Genomic DNA, 22,616 nt, shown 5'->3' with positions numbered 1-22,616 from the left:
ATTTTGCTTAACATATGTTTTTAAGATGTTATGGACATTGACCAAACTAATCAATCCAAGGTTCGCTGCAAACACCATATTGATTTTTGTTTGCTAAATGAATTTATCTAAAATAATCCAAATAATAGTCTGTCAAAAACATTTGTTTTAAAAAATTTAATTTTTTAAAAATCATAACCAAGCATTTGCATGAAGCTATATTTATAAATATTTTTATATAAATTGAGGCAAAATTCTACTTACATTTTTTCTTTCTATTATACTAATTCCGATTCTAAATATAAAAACTGGATGACTAATTTAAATGGATTAAGAAAATAAGTTAAGTTAGTTATTTGTAGTAAATAAGTGTTGTCTTTCTTAAAATATTCTTGCTAATCAAGTGTATTGGCTAGATCTATTATTATTAGAAATACTACAATAGGAAAAAAATGTATAAATATGAGAGACAAAATAAATTGAAATCTGATATTTAAAATCAAAATAAAAATAAATAGGGTTTTATATTAAGAAGGGAAGGTAATACTAGTAAATTACAATTAAAAAGGTTGCTTTTAGAGAGTGATCCTGTCATTCCAATTAAGAAACATTGTTTTGTTTCCGCCCAGCAAACTGATTGGTGTCGGTGGGTCCCTAAATTTGAGGGACGCAGTTTTGTTAGGCCGTGTGTCGGTGCAGTGGCCCAGTCGTGGTCTCTCACCGCGTTAACCCAATATTTTATTAATTTAGTTTAATTAAGCTGTGACCCAACTCGTGCCCTTTCCAGCTTTAAAAAAATGTTTAAAAAAAAACTGGGGGAAAGAAGACACATGATCTCATAATTGGTAGCCGAATCCTGTCCGTAGAAAGAATCCTCACACTCCTCAATGTGTCTGCCCAACTCATTTGACTTTTCTCCCCAAATCCCCCATTTTTAAACCATTTCCTTAGTTGGTACTATAATTTGTTAATTAATACTCTTTCACTCTTTAATATAAAATCTATTTAACTAATTTGATTAGATTAAAAAAGTTAGGTTAGTTAGTTAATTATAAAAAATATGACATGTTTTTTCTAAAACATCATAATTATCTTTCTTACTATCTTTCTTTCCTCTTCTACTTGATTATGATTGAAGGAGTATCTATATAAGTAATTTAGAAAAAATTGATAAATATTAAAAATAGATCTTATATTTAAAATCAAAATCAACTCAACGATTAGGTTCTATATTAAGAACTGAAAGAGTACTAAACAGATCATATAATTAACCTAATGCTAGTGATATTTGAATGATTATGAAATTATATTCTTACCCATTTTCTTCTTTTCAACGTGCAGATTGAATAAAATGGTGGGTTCAGTCATATGGTGATCACTTCTATTATAGTTTAAGGCTTTGTTTAGGAAAATTTATAAAAAAAATTTTAATCATAATTTATGAAATATTAGGTAAAAAAATATAAAAAAAGTTTTGACTCGATTTATACAAAAGTACTTGTGAATCGTGATCTAAATAGGCCCTACCATGATAATTAGGTAAAATTTCATAAGAGTAAGGATATACAATTTTAGGAAAAATAACTCATATAATATTAGTATTTGAATGATCAACATGTTAATTTAATAAATCATAATGCTGCCTGTAGTTAAATTATTATAAAGATGATATATTTGTTTACAAAATTTAATGATATTTTATATTTATTCATAAATTAACATTTTTTTTACCAGATTTATAAATTAACATTGAATCTATAGAATTTTACTTAATTTTATCGTTCAATGCTTTTTTTTTTAAATTTACAAATTACAAATATTATAAAATTTATGGCTACATGTTTCTTCACAGGGAAAACGCGCAGGAGCAAGAAGAATCCAACGCAATGCATATAATTGAAGGGAATGGGGGCACAATAAGAATAAAGTCAAATTCTTGTTGAAGTTTTATAGAAGAAGGCCTCTCTTCTCCTTCATCAAAATATCACAGTATTCATTCATTGATTCATTCTCTCGTCTTTTTACTCTAGTTTTCTATATCGAAAGCCAAATCTTTCTTTGCCCTAATTTCTGTATTCGAAAAGTTTTCCCTCTCTGGCGTTGTGGCCAATTCGTTTCGCTTTCCCTCACCGGTTCCTTTACACGACTGTGCATGTGAGATTCCCGGTTTCTCCTCGCAGATCTCGGTGTCGGTGTCTGCGGTAGAGGCAGTGGCGATTGGGATTCTGCGAAAGAAGGCTTAGGTGGTCGTCGATTGGCGAACATGTCTCCGTCTAATTATTTACAGAATGGAAGTGGTTGTGGAGGTAATGGACGCAATTGGATTGAGCACCCGGTTTCCAAATTGGACACTCTGGCAGGCGTGGCCATCAAGTACGGCGTCGAGGTACAAAATCGTCTTACGTATTCTTTTTCGGTATTCTCCTGGCGATTTTTGAAGGCCCTTGTAGCTAATTTTCTTTGTTCTTTGACACGAAGAGGTTGTTTGTGAATTTTAATCTTTACCGGTTGCAATTAGTGAAATGATTTGTTCAAAGCCTTACTGAAAGCGAGGAGAATTATTCTGTGTTTATTATATCATATCACTATTCAAAAATGACATCTTTGTTTTTTAATCTAATTATGTGGAACAATTGAAGTTATGCGGTTTGTTTCCTTTGTAATGAGCTGGGATGGATGAACCAATCTGATTCCGCCACTTTCTCCCAGTACTTGATGATGCTGATAGAGAAAGACAGCAAAAGGTCGACATGGGTCTTGAATTTTTAAAAGAACTCAACTGATAATTTGTCCCGATGTGCTGTTGTCCACTTCTATGACATACTTGGTAATGGATGCAACCGGTTGTGGAAGGGAAAATGAAAATAGGAAAGAAGGGTTTTCACTTGTAATCAGTTGTGTGGGAGGGAGAAAACGGAAATGGGGATGAAGATTGATCCTCCTCTCTTTTATATCTGGCTTTCACGATGGGAGGAACAGAGTCCCATTCATCTTGAATATATGCTGTCTGGCGATTTTTTTTTTTTCTTCTTTTTAGCTGTCAAATAGTCTTCTATGCTTCATTAGTTCAGAAGTATAGGTGATGCTTCCCTTTCAGATAAGATATAGGATGGAACTGTTCATACATTAATGTGGGAAGTCTGAAAATCACTTGCACACTTTCACTGATGTCAACATCTTATTTTTACTAATATTCAGAATACTCACCTTGTGTTGTTTGGGTTAGACTGGTCATATATTTTTAAATGGACATATGCATTATCTAGTGTATTTGATTACTTAATGTCACTGATTGGGGAGAATATGCGCGCACGCATTTTTCTTAGAGTTATAAATGTTGATGATGTTATTGGTACGTGAGGTGCTTTGCTTTTCCCTCTATTATCAGATTTACCGTGATTATTTTAACGGTAAGACGGTCCTAATATATTTGATGTATCTAATGAGTGAGATGTGTAGTTGCTTTCTAGGTTGATAATCAGGTAATGATTTATCTTCCTTTTGATGGCAACTCTTTGTAATGATTTAGGTGGCTGATGTCAAAAGGATGAATGGACTAGCCACGGATCTTCAAATGTTTGCACTGAAGACTCTGCGAATACCATTACCAGGAAGGCACCCACCCTCTCATAGTCCGCCCAATGGATCTGCCAATTCCGGGTACAAATATACTTTGAATTTCGTACATTTTTTCCTTTGATGTGCAGTGGAAAATCTTTTGTTGCCAAATTTTTGGCAGTGCCCACTATGGTTATTGGTTTTGTAAGAAATCATTCTATCCTTATTTTTCAATTTAGCTCTAGTTTAGTATCCATTCATCGTAATCTACTCCTTTGAGAACTTGTGAGGCAAATTCATCTTTCTCACTTTTTATTTAACTTTTACAAAGAAGTTTAAAAATTAATTTGTATTTTTACAGTTCAGGGATCGTGTTGGCATTTCACCAGCCAGATTTTCTTTGTATTTTGGATTGTAATCAATATCAACACTGGGTGCTAAAATGCTTAATGTAGGGTAGAAAAAATGGTGGGCCATCATGTTTTCTGTGGTGGTGTACTGATCTCAGGAACTATAAAAGAATTTTACTATGGCTTTCCACAAGTTTGTTCTTTGCCTACCGGCATCCTGAACAATATTACATTGCTCTAGGTGTAATTTGATACGCTTCTACAAATTTTATTTACGATTTGCTATTTGCTTTCCATATTCTAGGACGAGGAAAAATTCATTTTCTTCTTGAATTTTGCTTATGGTAATGGAATGGTTCATCAGATAGCTATGTCCTTTTTAGTTTAAGATAGCATAAAATCAATTATCAACTCACTGTACTGAAATCTATTCTGAACCTTGGAAATTCATTTTACTGATTTTGTTTTTCTCTTTTTGTGAAAATTTTGCTGAAATTTTATTGCAGACGTTACAGTCCTGAAAAGAGACGTCCTCATTCAGGTCAATCTAGCACACAGGAACCTTTCCAGTCCTTAAGGCTGAAAGCACCCCGACAGAGGACTGCTTCAGCTATGGCTTCTCTACAGGCATACTATGGACTTGAATCTTCAAATCCAAAGGGTCGAAATGAAGAAACGGAATTGGCAGTTTATAGATCTGCTAGTGGAGATGAGCTTAGAGATGACTGGCTCCCCAAAGCCTCACCAATTTCAGAGATGCCATCAAACCAAAATCACAGGTCAAGAAATTTTGAATATGATTTACTGAATGGGGATGGAAGAGCGACTCAGTATTATGCAGAGATTGAGGATGGGGGAGGTGATAAATCTGATGAGAAATCTGTCCGTAGACGTCAGAAGGCTGAAGTTGATAATGGTGCTGATACTCCTGACAGGCTTTTAAAACAAGAAACTAGTGGTGGAAGCAGTGCCTTTTCTTCCGCAGGAAAGAGTTTGGCCACGAGGCCGAAATCAGCCAGTCGGGCAGTGTTGTTTCCTGAGACTGAGTCGGGATGGTTGGATTCTATTCCAATGGGTCTTGGGGAGTCTATAATAACTGATGTGCTTTCTGGAGTGCGTAAATCATTAAGTGCATCAAGCCTCAAAGATCAGGAAAAGAGTAACTCAGGCACAGTCTGGCCAACTGGAAGATGGACTTTGAAACCAGACTTGCAAGCTCTCTCAAGTGCAGCCATTGCTAGTCCCATTTTCAATGGCTTGCCTATCCCAATATCCGGGCGCAGGAACAAAGCTGCCCGTGACTAGGACAACTCATTTCCATCCTTGTATGCAATCTATTTTTTGACACCACAAACGTTAATAGCTAACAGATTAAATGTTCTGGGCTACCAAGCCTGAGCATAAAGGAAAGAGAAAAACACACAGTTAGGATATTTATTTCAGGCGCGGAAGAACAAGGTGCCAATGACCTCCCATAAAGTGATGCTGCCGAGGCTGCTGCTGGGAAAACTTGGCAAATGAAGGACTCTTTACTGTTTTGTATCAAGTGTAAAATAGCATAATGGTAGCTTCACCTTGGGTTAAGAGTTCATTTACGGGTTGAAGAGTTTCGTATTCTCCAGGTCATACTTCTCTTATCGCGGCATTCTTGTTGAATTGTTCTGTATGTATTAAGGTTTTTATTTTTATTTTTCTTTAGGAGACCTTTTATGTAAGCATTGCACATTATGATAATTGAGCTGTAACATTTTGATATTTGTGTGAGTGTGGGGGTGCGTGCGCGCGGCCTATTTGGTGAATCCGACTAATTATTCCACCGGCATTGATCATGGTTATTTGTGAACAATGAATTCAGGTTTGAATGAGATCTAGTGGGGTATTTTTAATAAAAAATAAAAGTAGGTTGATCAAGTGTGAAAAATGTTAGCTTTATCTAGTACATTATTTACTATCTTCAAATGCCGAAGTTTAAAATGGTATTTCTGCTTCTCTGGTTTCATTCGTTTCAGATTAGTACTCCTTATGTCCTTGAGGATGTAACTGTGGAGTTTAATTGGTTATATATGTAAAAATTATTTTACATGTTTATTATTTTTTTTTCAAATTAACCCTATTAATATTCTTCTAATAATAATACATTAGAAGAATAAGAAAATTAAGTAAGATGTTGAAGGTATTTTAGGAAAAAAAACATCATTAACTAATTTAACTTTTTTAATCTACTTAATTGTTTTAAGTCTTGATTAAGGATGAGGAATAGTGTATTAGGATTTCAAACATGCGCAGTGAGGCTCAGACCAGATTTTGATCCGAACTTGAAGATCTTGATCCATTGACGCAAAGTTGCAATACGGCTTTAGGTCATTGATGATACTATTTTTCAATATGCTAGAAGTACTTCCAAAAAATGAAATATCTAACATCATTTTATCCTCCACTTATGAACACCCAAAAAAAAGAAAAAGAAGAAGAAAGCAAAAAAGGCCATCAAATGACGTAACGTCATTCTAGTTTGATTCCAGCGGAAACAATTTGGCTGTGTAAGATGCTTATCTCCACGTTGAAGTAATGAAACCGGTTTTAGCCACTCAATTCATTCAACATACATTGAATTTCCTTACGTGAGATTGCCCTTCTGGAATCAAATAGGTTAAATTGAGCAACATAGAAATGACTCCACAGAATTAGAAGAACTGAATTCAACATATGCATGAAAAAGTGAAGTTAGGATTCCACTACATTACCTGAACTGAATTCTACAAATGCAGATGAAAGGGAAAAAAAAAAAAAGGTCTATGACATATAAATAGCCAGCAGTATTTGGGCTCTCATGCTTACTAAAATGCTACAAGTTCCCGCAGAGAAAAGTACATTTGACTTTTTCCATCCTTTTTTTGCCCCCCCTTTGGGAGAGGAATCGTAGGCAAGACTTACCACCTGTTTTTAGGTGGTTTTACTTTATAAATACGAACTATCCAGTTCTGTGTAGTGAATGCCTCTTCCAAATACTCCAGCTTTATGTCTTTGTTTCCAATTTCAACTCCTCTTGCACGATCATACCTGCCAATCCAAGAAGCATAAATATAAAACAGGATTTACATAACAGAGAGCACGCCATGAAGAATGTTTGAGTTGAAAAGGTCTATGAAGAACACTTTGCGGCTAGGGATTACATTACATTGTTTCAGGATGCACAAAGTTATGAACTTTCAGATAGTTTAATATAAGGCTGAAGTTTGGATATTACTAGCATAATCAACAGTACTTAGGTGGTGTTTGGGTAACCTCAGAAGTACTTTTCTACAAATCGAGACAAACTTCTTCACATATTTATTTCGTATACCATAAAAAATACTTTTAAAACTATAGTTTTGTTTCTACCCAAACACCCTCCCAACTACACGCAATGGATTGTCCTGCATCATTTATCCCCATCAGAAACTGCGTAGTCCATTATCCCTCATTTACACGTGATTATGGGGTGCCTCATTAGTTAGGGCCCAAAATTTGTGGAGTCAGATATTAAAATAGCAACGGTGATAACAAAGGTATAGCATTTACCCAGGTGGTCTGCCATATTCTGTTGTCAGCTCCCCAAAGCGATAATAACACAGCTTGTACCTGACAAAGATAGACCAACTTGGTTATATATGATTTTTTTTCAATAAAAGTTAATTCCAACGGAGAGTAGACTTGCGTGCATCCAGAATTTATAAATACATCGAGGCAAGACCATGTGGCAGTGCCAAGAAACTTACATTAGACAGTTCAACATCTTGGGAGCAGCCCCTTTATCTACACGATACTCTCCATTGACCAGGTAATCAGGTTCCTTTATTACAGGGAAAACACCACCACCAATCCTCACCATCCACAGAAATCTACACAAATCATGAATTACGAGTATAATATAAGTGCCAGAAGCAATATAACTGGAAAGAAAAACAATATGAACCCAAATGAAATCAACCAGAAAACGAACTCAATTGTAAACAGGAGATGTTGATATCAAGAACGGAAGTAATTCACCAAAAAAGGAAAACAACAAAAGTAATAAAGCATAACTAGATAATCTTAATAGATGAAGAAAAGCAATTGACATGTTAAAAATGCATTATCCAATCTCAGCACAAGTCAGTGATTGGACAATCCACATACAATTGTGCATGCTCTAAAGAAACAACCACCTGAAGAACCAAGTATTATAAAAGCCACACAAAGTGCAAAGATATATACACAGGTGTTTGTAATTTTAAAACATAACTAACTGAATATGAACAAGCTTAATGATGGAAGGTCTGCAAAAATTTTAGAATATAAAAAGTTTGAAACCCAGCAGTCATAAGTTTGTAAAGAGACTAAAAAGCATGACAAGAGAACAAGGCATTCTGAGAAGTCACATAAATTCCTGAAGTTGGAATGATGACAACAGGAATAGGTAAGGGGTCACGCTACTTAAATAACTCTTGCATTCACATCTGGATACAAGTGGCTCCATCTGAGATCAGGTTGCACAACTTACATTCTATGCCAAACACAAATGGTGCCAACAGTATCATGTCAACAGTTGTGACTGTAAGAGAAGTCTAAATAGAATTTTTCACAAAAGAAATTGCTAGATCGACATGCATGAAGCAAAGTATATAAAATGGATGAAAATTCCAAATATAAAACATTGTCTCAGAAGGTCTTACTTATTTATATCATCAGAAGAATAACCAGTAACACCACCAAAGACAACTAAAACATAACCCACATCAAGTGATCGCATTATCTCATAAGCCTCGTCCTCGTAAGAAGACATCGCACGCCCAACAGTTGCTATATGTGTGTTGTTCCAGGTGTTGTTGTCAACAATGACCGTTCTATTTCCCATGGCAGTGATTTGGTAACCATAATCCCACCATGACATCACCTTAGCATCTGGAGGAGTATTCTGACGAAGCCAGAAGTATGCTTCACGATAATCATCAAATATGACCCTGTTACCATGGGCCCCCCTTGCAGCCAAGACAATTGAGGGAGATGAGTAAGCCTCTGATGTGACCCAGGTACAGTGAGTGGCATATCTGCTGAGCAGATAGAAGGCACCAAGAAGTAACACAATGGCGCCATTTCTTTGGAAAGGCTGGGAGTGATCAACCAAACCCTGTTTTTAAGAAATTGCAATAATTTGTCACATCATCACATCAATTTAAAGAAAATTTCACCCAAAAAAATAAAAGCTGTTTTTAGCACAGGTTGAGATACTTTCTGACCATCAGTACAGTTTAAGATACAGAAACACCATTATATCAGTGACCGCTATCATGCAAGTTGTGCACGTGTAATGTTCAATGATATCAAAACAAGAGAAAAGTGCAGCTAGATTATACTTCAAGGACAAAAAAAGGGGGGTGGGGATAAAAAGAATATAATTTTGCACAAAATGATTGCATCTATCCGGTGCAACAATTAACTCCACAGCCCAATAAAATCCCTTTTCCAGCCTGTAAATCTGTCATAATTATGAGAAAGGAGCAAGCACCAATGGGTTGGGAGAAAGTGATGATAAGAAACATTAACAAACAGCATTAACATTAATCTGACACCCCAAGAAAGCATTACCAAGAACTGCTAGTCTGTTCTCATCAAAATAAAATGCATTTCAACCATAGGCAAACTTAGGTTAGTAGATGGGGGGGAAAAGAAATAGATCAAAGCATTGAAATGCAATTTGTTTTGAAACCCTTCATTCTACCAGTTTCTCAGAAGTATCTTACCTTGGAAGAACCTTTTACAGTACTAGTTCCTTTGCTAGAACCACTCTGAACAGCTTTGCTTTTGGCCCTTACAAGCTGAGCCAAATTCTTCACAGTGGCAGAAACTGCAATAGCACTAATGAGGCATACTGCAGGTGTAGCAACAAGAATCAATCGAACCATCACACCAGCAAAATACATGCTTGTAAGACCATACATAACTATGAAAATTGTTGCATCCGACAGCCGCTTGAAGCAAAAGTAGAGCCCAGCAGGAAAGAAAAAGAGGAGGACGTGGTAATCAAACATAAAAGATGACCAAGCAGTTGGCTGATGCTCAGAGACTGATGCAATGATTGGAATATGATCCTTAGCGTAGGTTGGATCTAGCAAGGAGTAGAACCTGCCTGTCCATGGAGAAATATAACCAGATGCTGTGCCCACTCCCAAAGCAATGACACCAACACTAACTGCAGTAGTTACTGTGATCCTCAAAAATGCCTGAAACAATTTAGCATCGGCAAGAGAATGCCTTACCCAATCCAGGAAGTAAAATACCTGCAAAGACAATACATGTTAGGGCTTGAAATTCCGCATCCTAAAGCAATTGCATAAATATTGACAATGTCTAGACATTTATTAATGCCAATATCTACATTAAAAAAAACCTTGAAAATGTATGGTGCTAAATAGAAACCTTTTTCATTAGTATGCCAATATAAACTCAAAAAAAAAGGGAAAGGGTACGCATCAAATGCAAAGCCAATGAATCTTAGTGAATTCATGTTAAGTCAAATGACTCAGATGAGAAGAGAACACAGGAAGGCAAAGGCACCCAAAAATAAATCACATTATTGAATCTTACCCAACTAACTAAAGCTATAGATTCCCTAGAAGTACCGTTTGCTAATATATTTTAACATTCTAGATGCTAAACACATTAAAGAAATTCTCTACCATGCCACGAGTTATTCAACAAGGCAATGAAAAAACAAAAAGGAACAAAAAGGAAACCTGAATCAAGAAAAAGACGCCCATAGCAGCCATATGTTCTCCAGATTGCACGTGCTGAAATCCAACAAATCGAATTTGCATTGCAAGCAACATTCCCAAAATATACATGCAGTTATAAGCAACATACAGTCTCATTGAATACCTTCCCGTGATCAAAAGAACCAGCACATATAGTGGGATTAGATTAATGATAAACACGTAACCACCCCAAGCAGAAACCATGTAGAAGTATCCAAAAGCGGAAGCTAAAGACCACGCAAGCGACCCTGTATTCACCGCCTTCACGAACAAGTAAAATGTTAACAACAAGGCGAAAATGGCAACACCCTCATTATCATATGATCCAGCCACCGATCTAGAAATGTACCCAGGACAAATAGCAATCAATGCCGCAGCAACAAGACCAGCACCCGAATCCCAAATCTCTTTACCAAAGAAATAAGCAACCAAGGTAGTGTTCGATGCGAAAAACGGTGCTGTTAACACACAGACCTCGCGGATGTGAACCGCAAACCTCAGAAATCGCAAAACCCAGTAAATTAAAGCAGCAGTGACCATGAGACCCGGGTAAAGAGTGCCTCCAATGATACGACCCAGAGGATACCAACTCTCAGAATCAAACCAGTTCCAGAACTCATAGAAACCCTTCTCAGTCAAGAAAACTGTGGTCCGGTAATTAAAGTAAGGATCAAACTCATGGATCATGGACTCGTACCGCAGAACACTGAACAGCCGAGTGATGAAAGCCAAGACATAGACGAGCATTAGGATGGAAACCCGGATCAGCAGCTCCTGCTGCTTGGTTTTCAGCTTAAAGCTCTTCAAAGAAAAGATATTCGACAGATCGGCCTTGAGTGCCGACGCCTGCATTGCTGCTGGACTGCTCTGGTTCGATCCAGATTTCACAGTCCCGTTTAAGGGTTCAGATTTCCCGGCCATAATTGGAATAAGAAATCAAGTAGGGATCTATGTTAATTGGAGATGTGGGATTACCATCCAGGATTTTCCATGCAAATTTTCTCGGGAAAATGGTGAGTCAACAGTGAGATGGGTTGTGGACGTAGACCAGTGGCGCAAAACCCTAGAACTAACTGGGATTAGATTAAAGTCAAGTTTTTGGCTGGCTAAATGGGAGAGCCGATTAACGATGATCCAAGACGACTCGTTAGCCAATTGCTGTAAAGTCAATTCTTTTGTAGCTAAGTTTGTTTGCGGATATTATTAACATTGTGCGATCAATTTCTGTAAATAAAACTGCAAATGTTTAGAAGTTAAAAATGAGAAAATCACAAAAAAAACCCATCAAAATTAAAAAATTATAAATAGGGATCTGGTACAACATTAGTATATGTTCTGACAACAATTTTTGTAAAGGAGTCCTTATATGTAATTTTATAATGATTTTTTTCTTAAAAAATTGAGTTTATTGTCTTAAATAACAATGTATACACATTTTACACATATAAGTAAAATTTTGTCTGTGTATAATATTATTGTTTATCGTTTTGGGAGCTAAGAAACTAGACTAATCTAATTTAACTGGTATGTATAACAAATTAAGCTGAAACAAGCTTTTTTCAAATTTCTTTCGGATCGAATTCCTGACCTTGATTAAGCTAAAAAAACCCCAACAAGTCGATCTAAGTGTTTGATGATAAGACAACTTTGTACACCAATAATCAATATAAAATGATGGATTTTTTAAAATTCATAATTTGAATTAGGACAATACTTAAATCAAATTCATTACATTTAATATGTCAACTTCTCTAATTACACAATTATATATCTTATCTTTTCATGTGAATTTAGGATTAAATGATTATATGAAAAAAGGACACATTAAAAAAATATGATTGAAGAATTCACTAAGTTTTTTTTTTTGGAATTATTATTGTTGTCATGCCTAAACAGAGGCTCCAAATTATACTACTGAATGACCCATCTTTGCAGCAAAAAACCAATTTGAAAGTCTGAAATTCACAGCAAAGTGAATCAGTGAAACAATCATCTGCTCACCGTTTTCAAAGGTCACAAAAGAAATACAATAAGAATCTTGAATTACTTTTATTTCACTTCAATGAATTCGTCTCCGGATAAAAATGTGGAAGAGTGATCCAATGATATATCAATGGAAATCAAACGTTCTCAGCTTTTTGACACAGAAAGCCAACTAGGAAGCTTTGAACTTGTTATAAGGTTGACTGGTGTCAAATTTCTCAAACTATTGAACCAAGCCCCTCTGCTTGAAAACATCAAGAATGGCAGCTCCAATTTTAGCAGGCGACTCCACTACGGTGACCCCAGCTTCTCTCAGAGTCTTGATTTTGTCCTGAGCAGTACCTTTGCCACCTGACACAATGGCTGCACCAGCAAAACCAAACAAAATTGAGAGGGTCCGATTAGTATAATCACAGTGCACTAATTAACTCAATTTTGAAAATTGCTCCCTCCAGTCCTATATATTGGTCATCATCTTGAAAAAATTAATGGTCTTATATATTGGTCGGTCACTTTACATAAAAATGGAGGGCATCAATTAACTTTTTCCAAAATTACCCCTATTTCCAACTTTCTAGACTCTCCTTTTTCAAATTCATGATTTTGAATAGGGAAAAACTAAAAAATATTTTTCATTTTCAGAGCATTTTAAAGATATAACTATTTTATTTAGTTTCCGTGAGATCGCTAGAAGTGACCTATATTTAAGACCAGAGGGAGTGCTGGTTTTCTTTCTTTTTAAATAATGTCAATGTCAGCGGCCCACAAATAATTTACTACTCAGCAACCAATTCGAATGGATTACATTTACAAAAGCAGCACATACAATGTATTTAACAACGGATAGGAGAAAACAAAAGATTGGATGTAAAGATAGAAGAGCATCCTACACAAAGTTATATTTCTGTGTTACTCTCTCTCTCTCTCTCTCTCTCTCTGTTTATATTTGTGTTACTCTCTCTCTCTCAGTGTGTGTCTGTGTGAATATATACACATGCATAAATCTAAAAAGCACAATTTCATTCAATAACAATAATAATGATGAGAACAAGTGTTCAGCATTAATTAGTATTTGACAAAAATAACTGCAGAACTACATTCAAGAACAGAAGAACAGTTTTTCAACGGGAGAGCATCTTTGGCCTTTGGCAACTGTTTCATAAACTTGTTCGATTTTTCATAGATATAATTCAATACTCTAATTTAATTATGATGAATAACTCAATCTCTGGCATTTCGTGACTTCAAATTTTTGTTTTGTGTCATGATTTTCATTTGCATATTGATGTTTTATAGCTTGATGCAACCAATATCATAGAATTAATAATAAATAATTATTAGTCGAACATGTCCCACTAAAAACTTGATCATCACCTGTTTTAGTATCGACTTGGGCCAAGAAAACAATTTGAGATAGACAAACAAAAAGGAAGAAAATGAATTGGCTGAAGGAGCATAGTCACAACTTTATCATGACAATCAACAACCTAAAATAGATTTTTCATCTGATCATCTGATGCCATGAGATTCAAAACTTGATAAAAGATCTTACCTCCAGCATGGCCCATACGACGGCCAGGGGGAGCCGTTAATCCAGCAATAAATGCAACAATAGGCTTCTCAGTCCCACTTTCCTGTAGTTCATTCGAAATCTTCAAAGTTATTTTCAGAACCCATGGACAGAGAACATGGCAACTATGTGAACATAAGCACTAATGCTTAATCTGAAGAAGTGAGGTATCAAGCATGCCTAGTGTCGAAAAACACCAAATGAGCATTTGACGTTTTATACACCAAGAAAGAAGAGGGATCTACATTCACAATATATTTCATCTTTTGTTGGCTGTTTGTCAACTACAACCCTCCTTTAGGCAGCTCGACATCATTTAAGTTACAATAAACATTTACAAAAATAAAATTGCATTAAAAGCTATAGTGTATGAATAGATTAAGTAATTTTAACCATTTAAAAAGACCTGATACGGAGGCACGCATTTCAAAATGCCCCAAGCCAAAGGCAGGAATTTGAAGTTATCTTTAGAAAGTGCATTTGAATAACCATCCAAGTGAGTCAGATGCAATATATATGTATTTTGTCCACCATTTTTTCCAATGTGTATAGCTTTAGCCATCCAACCATAGTTTTAAATATCTAAAACTAATAGTCTGATTTCCCTTATTTAACATTTGCTAGATCATATATAACGCACTTCAGTCTTCACCTCAGTAAAGAGTATCAGAAGATCTCGAGATACAATGAGGAATTGTGTCCAAGTATTGTTTAACATGAACAAACCGATATATAAAAACAGGAAACCATGCATGAACAAGAGAATTAAAGAAAATGACTAGGTTTATGGATTGGAATATACATGATGCACGTTATTAAGAAGTAAAAACAGTTTATTGATTTTAAAACAGAAGAAAAATCAGTGGCGTATGAGTTAATCTAATTATAATATAATAGCGACAACACAAGTAGCACCCAGCTAATGTTTTAGTGCAGCCTCTGCTGGCGAGCAAAATATGAAGTAAAACCTTTCTCCACACACATTAAGTAATACGAATAATAGACTTATGCTCCTTTCTACAAAACAGGGAGATAAATTTTAATTTTGCAGATGCTTATAAGAATTTAAAGAACAGAAATCCATGCACAAACAAAAAAATAGAAAGCAGACCTTAATTAGTGCAGCAGCATCTTCTTCTGCAGTTCCCCCTATCTCTCCTATGAGAATGATGCCTAAATTCCACAAAGAAACAACAAACATAAACAAAGAATACAAGTATGATGAATAAGAAAGCAAACAAATACAAACAAGTTATAGTAATATGATAACCCGCACAGGATCATATCATGAATCATGAAATCCTACTTCATGAAAACACAAAACAACATAGAACCACTCTGAAAAAAAAAACTACCCTCTAACACCACCCTACTTTGAAAGAAATCCAGCAGGATGGATAAGGCCCTACATTACTAGATAAAATCAGATTGATCTTCCCTACTTCCTCTTTTCCCAGCTCCCATGAGGTCAATATTCAACTTTCAGACATCATATCTTTCTATCAACTTTTGACGTCACTGTCAAACTTTCACCCAATACTTAACAACCCTTTGGCCGATCACCTCAAAGAACCAGTAATGTTACAACAACAACAACAAGCCTCATCCCAGGTTCATAAAAAATTTGTCTATCTTGTTTGATGTTTCTAGGAAACAAGTACTTCGATAAGAATTATAAATTGTACACAGCACCAAGGTTCTGACTCCACCAAAAAGGACAGGCTAGCACAAAAAATAAGTCACCAAAATACCAACACAGATAGGAGGGTAGGAGCATCTTACAATGTTACACATCCAATTAAGGTACCCTACTTTATTCTTTTCTTCTCTTTTTTATTTTTTTTTTTCTTTGGACAGAGGAGAAATGAGTTTAACTTTACAACAGAGTTTAAGGATTCTAAACCATAACTGATTTACATGAAAGACACGAAATAAGATATGAGGTACCTTCAGACTGGGGATCTGCTAGGAATCGCTCCACGCAATCAACAAAGTTTGTTCCATTAAAAGGATCTCCACCTATGCCCACACAAGTGGATTGTCCAAGTCCAACAGCAGTTGTTTGGAAAACCTGAAGAGATAGATTTCATTGTTATATACATATATACACACACACATGCGTTTTATCACCATCACTGTAGTCTTCAAGAGCTCAAAACGGGAGCTCACCGCTTCATATGTCAAGGTGCCAGAACGAGAAACAATTCCTACACGACCAGGTTTATGAATGTAACCTGGCATGATTCCAATTTTACATTCACCAGGCTTGATGATACCAGGGCAGTTTGGGCCAATCAGACGAGTCTTGGACTGTCTATTAAGAGCAGCTTTCACTCGTACCTGAAAATTGAAAATATGAACTTCAAGTTTGTTTAAACGCAGCAGAATGGCGGGTTGCAATAATACTGTTTTCAATGGCTTTATTACATAATCATTGTTCGCAAAGAGATATATGATCAAGGTATGCATTATCAATCATGAATAGATTGACTACTACACAAAATTATGTGCAGCAATTGAAATAGTCCAAAAACTGGATCCTAGAAATGATAGGATAAAAGCACCTGATAGGAATATTTACTCCCTCCGAACTTTATTATAAGAAACAACTATCAAAATCATGCAGTTCAAAATGTTAGTTAAATTCAGTTAAAAGAAATAAACGTGTAAGACATAGACATTTTTTTTTCAATTATACCCTCATTTGTAAGAAGAGTACCCGAGAGACAATGAGTGAAAATTTATTGCATAGAGATAATAAGTGGCATATCTTTAATGGGGGTACAAGTGAAAAGAGTAGTTTAAAATTTTAGACAAAAAGGGTTTATTTCTTATATTTAGGGACACCACTATGGGAGAAATTGTTTCTTATAAAAAGGAAAGGAGGGAGTAGAGAGTGACATGAGTGGAGTGGTTTAAAATAAGCAGGCAAAGAAAGTTGAACATTTAAATGTAAGTTATTGAGTCCCAATGCCATGAAAAATACAAACCCAAACATATTCTGTAGTACAGACTGAATTACCATATCATGCTGAGGAATCCCTTCAGTGATACAGACAACAAGATCTAACTCCGCTTCCATTGCCTCCAAAATTGCAGCTGCAGCAAATGGTGGAGGAACATAGATGACTGAAGCATTTGCCTTTGTTTCAGCTTTTGCTTCAGCAACAGTGTTAAACACAGGAAGTCCTAGGTGTTCACTTCCACCCTTCTTTGGTGTTACACCACCCACCTATTTGAGCAAAATAACATTAAAATGAAAATACCCTATACTCAACAATCAAACAAAAAGAGTCACCTAAATAGACATGCTAGAGAGCTATCAAACAGAAACATAATACATGCACACATCAATTATAAATCCATGTGTACCAACAGTTGTTGATACAGGAACCTAAATTAAATGTATGCAGAAATGGCCTCAAGTCTTATAAAAAAAAAAAAAGTCCCTCCAATATGATAAAAAATCTCCCGCACAAGGTTTGATAGCAATGACACTTTGTGCTTCTTTTCTTGTCAGAAAAAGCCGTCCATATGACGTGTTACTCTTCTATTATGCTCGCATCCTAAAAATCTAAACGGATTGTTTCTTACCTGTTGGTCGAAAATGACCTTCAGCCAGCATGACGGAAAATCCAATGGTCTAATAATAAGTTCAGGTGGGCTCCACCAGTTCACCCGCATGAGAGAGTAATTTCTAATCAAGAGAGTTTCAAAATTTTAAATTCATAGGTAAAGCAAATTTTTTAGTTTCTATTGCGTAAACCTATGTTGTAATTGGCTAGCTCGAAAAGGTCCCAGAATATCAGTTGTCATGTCCTTACATGTATATACCCAACGATCAGGCTCCCATGCCCGGAATCACGACTCGCTACCAACGATTATCCCAATTGTATATAAACATATATTCAATCAAAGCCCAATCCAAGAACCTGTTTAGAAAAGGGTAGCTTCAATATCAATAAGAGCTCATCCATTTGACATCATGTTTGTCCCCCTAAGCAATGGCACGGAAACTAAGTAAATAGATAGAAGAGCGATTAGATCTTAATATACATATATATAATCAAATGTCCCATAGAATTCAACGTCCTGCTGAGCAGACATGACCAAGAGGCAACAAATCGTTCGCAGAATTAAATTCCAGTGAACGAAATAGTTAGAGTTGACCAGACACATGCAAACAGGAAATACAGATCCCGGAAAAGGTACCATCTTGGTTCCGTATTCGATGGCTTGCTCGGTGTGGAAAGTGCCATTCTTGCCGGTGATGCCTTGGCAGATGACGCGTGTGGTCTTGTCAACAAAAACGGCGGGAGAGGGTGGCGCCGACGTCAAATGACGGATCTGAGTGGAAGAAGAAGGAAGTGACGGCGATGAAGATGATTTGGTGCGTGATGCAATCGAGCTGATCAACTTCGCTACAGCTCGGCGACCCATGATCCACCCTGATATGCTATGCTCTTTTCTCTATTACCCGGTTCCCACTCTTGGCTTGCTGCTGGTACACCCGGTCCCAGACTCCCAGGTCAGGACCTGAAGCCATTCCTCGCTCCCTTTTTTCACCCGAGTTTTTCAAAAACAATTTTTAATTTTTTTTTATAGAAAATCAGTATTTTTTGTGTGTAAAAATTTGTATGATTCTTCTTACTAATGAATTTTTCAGTAAACTTTTTCCTTTTTTTTTCTTTTGTGACATTTATTTATATTTATTTACCTTTTTAACTGGTATTTATTTACTTTCTTGGATGATGAAGTAAGGTTACATCACATTTTTCCCACAAATAATATTAGGTTGAGTCTAGGAATTAATTTATGATAATATGATAAATAAAGTATCAAATTTCTATTAATAAAAGTGCCTAAATTAGTACTTTATATAGTGTTTTTGTTAGAATTACTTTTAATAAAAGAATACTTATGTCTAACAGGGAAAAAAAAAAGATTAGAGCCAAGCTTAGATTAGGTTTTTCTTTTTTAAGCAGAAAGATTTGTGTGAGAATAGAGATTAAAGAAAAAAGATATATTATCTTCAAAAGTAAAGACAAGGAAAGAATAAGATGTAAACAGTGATTGTGCAATAATTGTTCGCAAGATAGAAGAAACTTAACCTTTTAAATATTTTTGAAGTTCCTACCATCTGATAAATTTGTAAATGATTCTCTTAAAATTTTGAACTATAGAAAAATAATTTTTAAATTTTTTATAAACCCGTTTAACTTTGTAAAATTTGTGTGATGATCTTTTGTCACTTGTTTCACAGAAGCAATTAACATATTAATACGTGTTAGATTCAGGGGGTGTTTGGATGGAAACCAAATCATAATTTTAGAAGTGTTTTTACAGTTTACGAAGTAAATATGTAGAAGAGTTTGTTTCGTTTTATAAAAAAATGCTTCTGATAAGTACTTTTAAAAGTTGTCAAACACTCTCTCAATGCACGAAAAGGGATAATAGAGATTGTATTGAAAAGAGTGGGAGGAAAGAGGTTTATATAAACAGGAGGAAAGAAATTTTAATTATTCCTCCAAACTCTCTCAATTCGGATGGGATGAAAAGTTTAGTCCTCTTCATTTTTTTTTTCAACCAACAAAATTACAAAGACAAATCTGTAAAGGGATCTATCCATATTTAACTATAGGTTTAATAAGTTAATTAAAGAGTGAAAATTCAATTTTGTTCCTGAATTTTATTTTGATTTCTTAAAATCAAGAGTGACACAATATCTCTTGTAATGAGGTCTTTTGTGACTTCAGAATAATTTAATAATTTCAAATAATTTTTTTGTATTTAATTTTTTTGGATAAGACCTTATTACAATTTTCTCTTATATTTATTTTCTCGTATAGAGCATTCTTTTAAAGTGTTTTGCACCCATATTTTTAAAGAGCTTAATTATGCTTATTTTTTTGTGGGCAAAAAAATATGCTCAAATCAAATTTTCGTGTCCTTTTTTATCAGGGGAAAAAAGCATCCATTTCATAGACTGGTGCTAAAAACATGACACTGGACATAATAAGAACTTTTTATTTAGTCTATTTTAGACAAGAATTTAACCTTATCGTTAAACAGCAAATTAGCACAGATTTGGCCAATATACATACAACATCAATAGAATAAAATATAAATATATTCACACCAAAGGAATACACACACGCGGACAGAGGTATAAAACTTTTTTACTAAAAAAATGGCAATGATTTTGTCAAAATTAATTAATTTCATTTATTCCTTATATGCATATCATAAATATATTTTTAAATATTAAAAAAAATTAAATTTATAGAAAAATACTATTTGACGAAGCAATTACTTATTTTAGAACATGAATAAGATTCACTAGCATGTGAAATACTTGATGCACTGTAGGAAAAACAAATCATAATGTACCGTACGGAGTTTCCATTATAAAAAATGCAAGAAGCTCTGGTCTTAATTTAAGGCTTAAAGATAAATTTTCTCCAGCATCAAATACAAATATCTACTTGATGCAGGAAATGCTCCGAGACTAAGCTTCATTCCAGCATTTCCCGTTCAACTCTAACAATATTAGTAAGATACAGTCTCACATCCCTTTAATTTACGGTTGTACTCCAAAAATAAGTTCAGACATGGAGTTTCTTGGTTGTAAAACCCTAATCAACATTTTATGATGTCCATAATATATGTCAAACATATGGCTTGAACACAGTCAAAATAAATACCACAGAAAATAAGTTCAGACATTAAGTTTCTTAGTTGTAAAACAACCTTGCAAACTTTGTATGATACTTCATGTAGGCGAGTTGCAGCTTGCAATCTGAATTGAGGACGGGTTTTTGGAGTTAGTTTACCCTCACGGGATCGCGATCCTTTGCCTAGCCATTGTAGCAAGTGTGTCGCCCAAGACATGAGGGGCATGATGCAAGAAATTGTCAACTCACTTTATGAAATACAAGAAAACTATATTATAGCTGCAAGTCAAATCACTCAAATTCTAATTCAAGAGCAGAACCTCAGATGCACCCCAAAACTCATAAATCAAATTCTGAATGAACAAACAACGAAGGAAGAAGGAACAAAGTTAGCTCAAAAAAGAAATTATTCACTAGAAACAAATGCATAGTCATCCGAATATATGGCATGAACAATGTTTCTTCAATACCATTTAGCTCATTGAGCCATCCAACAATTTTAATTGGAAAGAAACATGAATTTGGTAGCCTTCAGACAAATTTTAACGTTTATACAAGTGTAGCATATATTACGACAATTGTATCAACCTTATTTTATCATTTCACAAGACCGCCACCAACCATTTCCTGAAGAAGCTTTTCAGCCTTCTCATTCTCGTTGTTTTCCAAAAGAGCTAGAAGAAGTGTCTTGAATGATACAGAATCAGGTAGACAGCCATTCCCCTCATTATTGGAAGCAAGGCCATAGCTTCATCAAACAAGCCTTTTTCACAGAGCCCATTGATTATAATGTTATATGTATAGACATCTAGACTATAGCCATTGACCAAAAGGTGCTGAAAAATCTCTCGAGCATCATTTAGTCTACCTCCTTTACACAAGCCATCGATAAGTATACTGCTACCTCCGGTCTTAATTATAAGAGCCAGTTAACTAATTTGAGGAGATTAAAGAAGTAAGTTGAGTTAGTTATTTGTCCTAAATAGGTATTGTCTTTCATAAAATATCTTTACTAATCAAGTGTATTGATTAGAGCTACCATTGTTAGAAGGGCTATTTTGAAAAAAAAAATATAAATATGAGAGACAAAGTAGATTGGGGTCTTATATTTAGAATCAAAATAAAAATCAAACAGGATCTAATATTAAGGACCGGAGGTAGTATATGTGTAAGCATCTGCTTGAATTCTGTCGGCGACAATTTGCTCAAATAGAATAATCCCCTGATCAAGATTTTGATTTTTGCAAAATGCATCTAACAAAATATTACAAGTCACTATATTAGGGGCTTGACCATTTTCTTGCATCTCATGAAAAAGATCTCGCACCTCAGACATTCTACCGGATTTGCACAAGCCATCAATAACAGAATCATAAGTTCTCACACTAGGAACCAAGCTTTTGCGACGCATTTCTCTCAAGAGTTCTAAAGCTAAATCAATTATTTTAATCTCACAAAATCCATTGATCATTACTCCCTCCGTCTCTTATTATAAGGTCTAATTTTTTGAATAGATTTGTCCCTTTTTATAAAATTATTTTTGAATTTGTCTGAGCATTTAATGTAGTATTACCTATTTTACTCTTAATTTAATGTATTTAATACATTCTCTTTCTTCATTTATCTCACTATTACTCTCTCACATTTATCCATATATATATAGGGATATATTTGGGGGGAAAACTGTATTTGCTACATATTAATTATTTTTAAATAATTTTAACTATTT

The 22,616-nt window shown here is 35.0% G+C and overlaps 3 protein-coding genes across 5 annotated transcripts; 1 reads left to right on the top strand and 2 right to left on the bottom strand.

Moving 5' to 3' along the window:
- The first annotated feature begins 1,900 nt into the window (after positions 1–1,900).
- LOC114715842 (uncharacterized) lies at positions 1,901–5,651 on the top strand. 2 transcript variants are annotated; one of them, XM_028900742.1, is made up of 4 exons: positions 1,901–1,968; positions 2,160–2,365; positions 3,509–3,639; positions 4,394–5,651. In XM_028900742.1, the coding sequence occupies exons 2-4, from the start codon at positions 2,243–2,245 to the stop codon at positions 5,190–5,192; spliced, it is 1,053 nt and encodes a 350-aa protein (XP_028756575.1). In that variant the 5' UTR covers positions 1,901–1,968; positions 2,160–2,242; the 3' UTR covers positions 5,193–5,651. The 2 variants fall into 2 exon arrangements, with proteins under 2 accessions (XP_028756575.1, XP_028756574.1); XM_028900741.1 differs by having other exon boundaries at positions 1,925–2,365.
- A 902-nt stretch (positions 5,652–6,553) lies between these two features.
- LOC114715848 (dolichyl-diphosphooligosaccharide--protein glycosyltransferase subunit STT3B) lies at positions 6,554–14,623 on the bottom strand. Of its 2 annotated transcripts, XM_028900755.1 has the most exons (7): positions 14,620–14,623; positions 10,643–11,437; positions 9,650–10,186; positions 8,582–9,036; positions 7,646–7,768; positions 7,449–7,508; positions 6,554–6,947 (listed from the first exon to the last, which is right to left on the bottom strand). In XM_028900755.1, the coding sequence occupies exons 2-7, from the start codon at positions 11,405–11,407 to the stop codon at positions 6,818–6,820; spliced, it is 2,070 nt and encodes a 689-aa protein (XP_028756588.1). In that variant the 5' UTR covers positions 11,408–11,437; positions 14,620–14,623; the 3' UTR covers positions 6,554–6,817. The 2 variants fall into 2 exon arrangements, with proteins under 2 accessions (XP_028756588.1, XP_028756587.1); XM_028900754.1 differs by lacking the exon at positions 14,620–14,623 and having other exon boundaries at positions 10,643–11,761.
- On the bottom strand, positions 12,589–18,747 carry LOC114715849 (succinate--CoA ligase [ADP-forming] subunit alpha-2, mitochondrial-like). Its single transcript, XM_028900756.1, has 7 exons — positions 18,426–18,747; positions 17,236–17,445; positions 16,383–16,553; positions 16,161–16,284; positions 15,325–15,386; positions 14,196–14,277; positions 12,589–13,006 (listed from the first exon to the last, which is right to left on the bottom strand). The coding sequence occupies exons 1-7, from the start codon at positions 18,651–18,653 to the stop codon at positions 12,867–12,869; spliced, it is 1,017 nt and encodes a 338-aa protein (XP_028756589.1). The 5' UTR covers positions 18,654–18,747; the 3' UTR covers positions 12,589–12,866.
- Positions 18,748–22,616: the final 3,869 nt, after the last annotated feature.

This window comes from Neltuma alba, unplaced genomic scaffold (assembly GCF_004799145.2).
Source record: "Neltuma alba isolate B1F8T4 unplaced genomic scaffold, ASM479914v2 tig00011615_pilon, whole genome shotgun sequence".
NCBI lineage: Eukaryota > Viridiplantae > Streptophyta > Magnoliopsida > Fabales > Fabaceae > Neltuma > Neltuma alba.
This window is presented reverse-complemented; position numbering and strand designations above follow the sequence as displayed.

Bases quoted from the DNA above. Each gene is read 5' to 3' on its own strand.
- LOC114715842 (XM_028900742.1), top strand. From the start codon at position 2,243: ATGTCTCCGTCTAATTATTTACAGAATGGAAGTGGTTGTGGAGGTAAT. The intron at 2,366-3,508 runs GTACAAAATCGT...GTAATGATTTAG, and splicing joins CCATCAAGTACGGCGTCGAG to GTGGCTGATGTCAAAAGGAT. The intron at 3,640-4,393 runs GTACAAATATAC...ATTTTATTGCAG, and splicing joins AATGGATCTGCCAATTCCGG to ACGTTACAGTCCTGAAAAGA.
- LOC114715848 (XM_028900754.1), bottom strand. From the start codon at position 11,581: ATGGCCGGGAAATCTGAACCCTTAAACGGGACTGTGAAATCTGGATCG. The intron at 7,509-7,645 runs GTAAGTTTCTTG...TATCTTTGTCAG, and splicing joins AAGATGTTGAACTGTCTAAT to GTACAAGCTGTGTTATTATC. The intron at 6,948-7,448 runs GTAAATGCTATA...TTGGATTGGCAG, and splicing joins GAATATGGCAGACCACCTGG to GTATGATCGTGCAAGAGGAG.
- LOC114715849 (XM_028900756.1), bottom strand. From the start codon at position 18,653: ATGGGTCGCCGAGCTGTAGCGAAGTTGATCAGCTCGATTGCATCACGC. The intron at 16,285-16,382 runs GTGAGCTCCCGT...CTATCTCTTCAG, and splicing joins GCACCTTGACATATGAAGCG to GTTTTCCAAACAACTGCTGT. The intron at 13,007-14,195 runs GTAAGATCTTTT...TTGCTGGTGCAG, and splicing joins TCGTATGGGCCATGCTGGAG to CCATTGTGTCAGGTGGCAAA.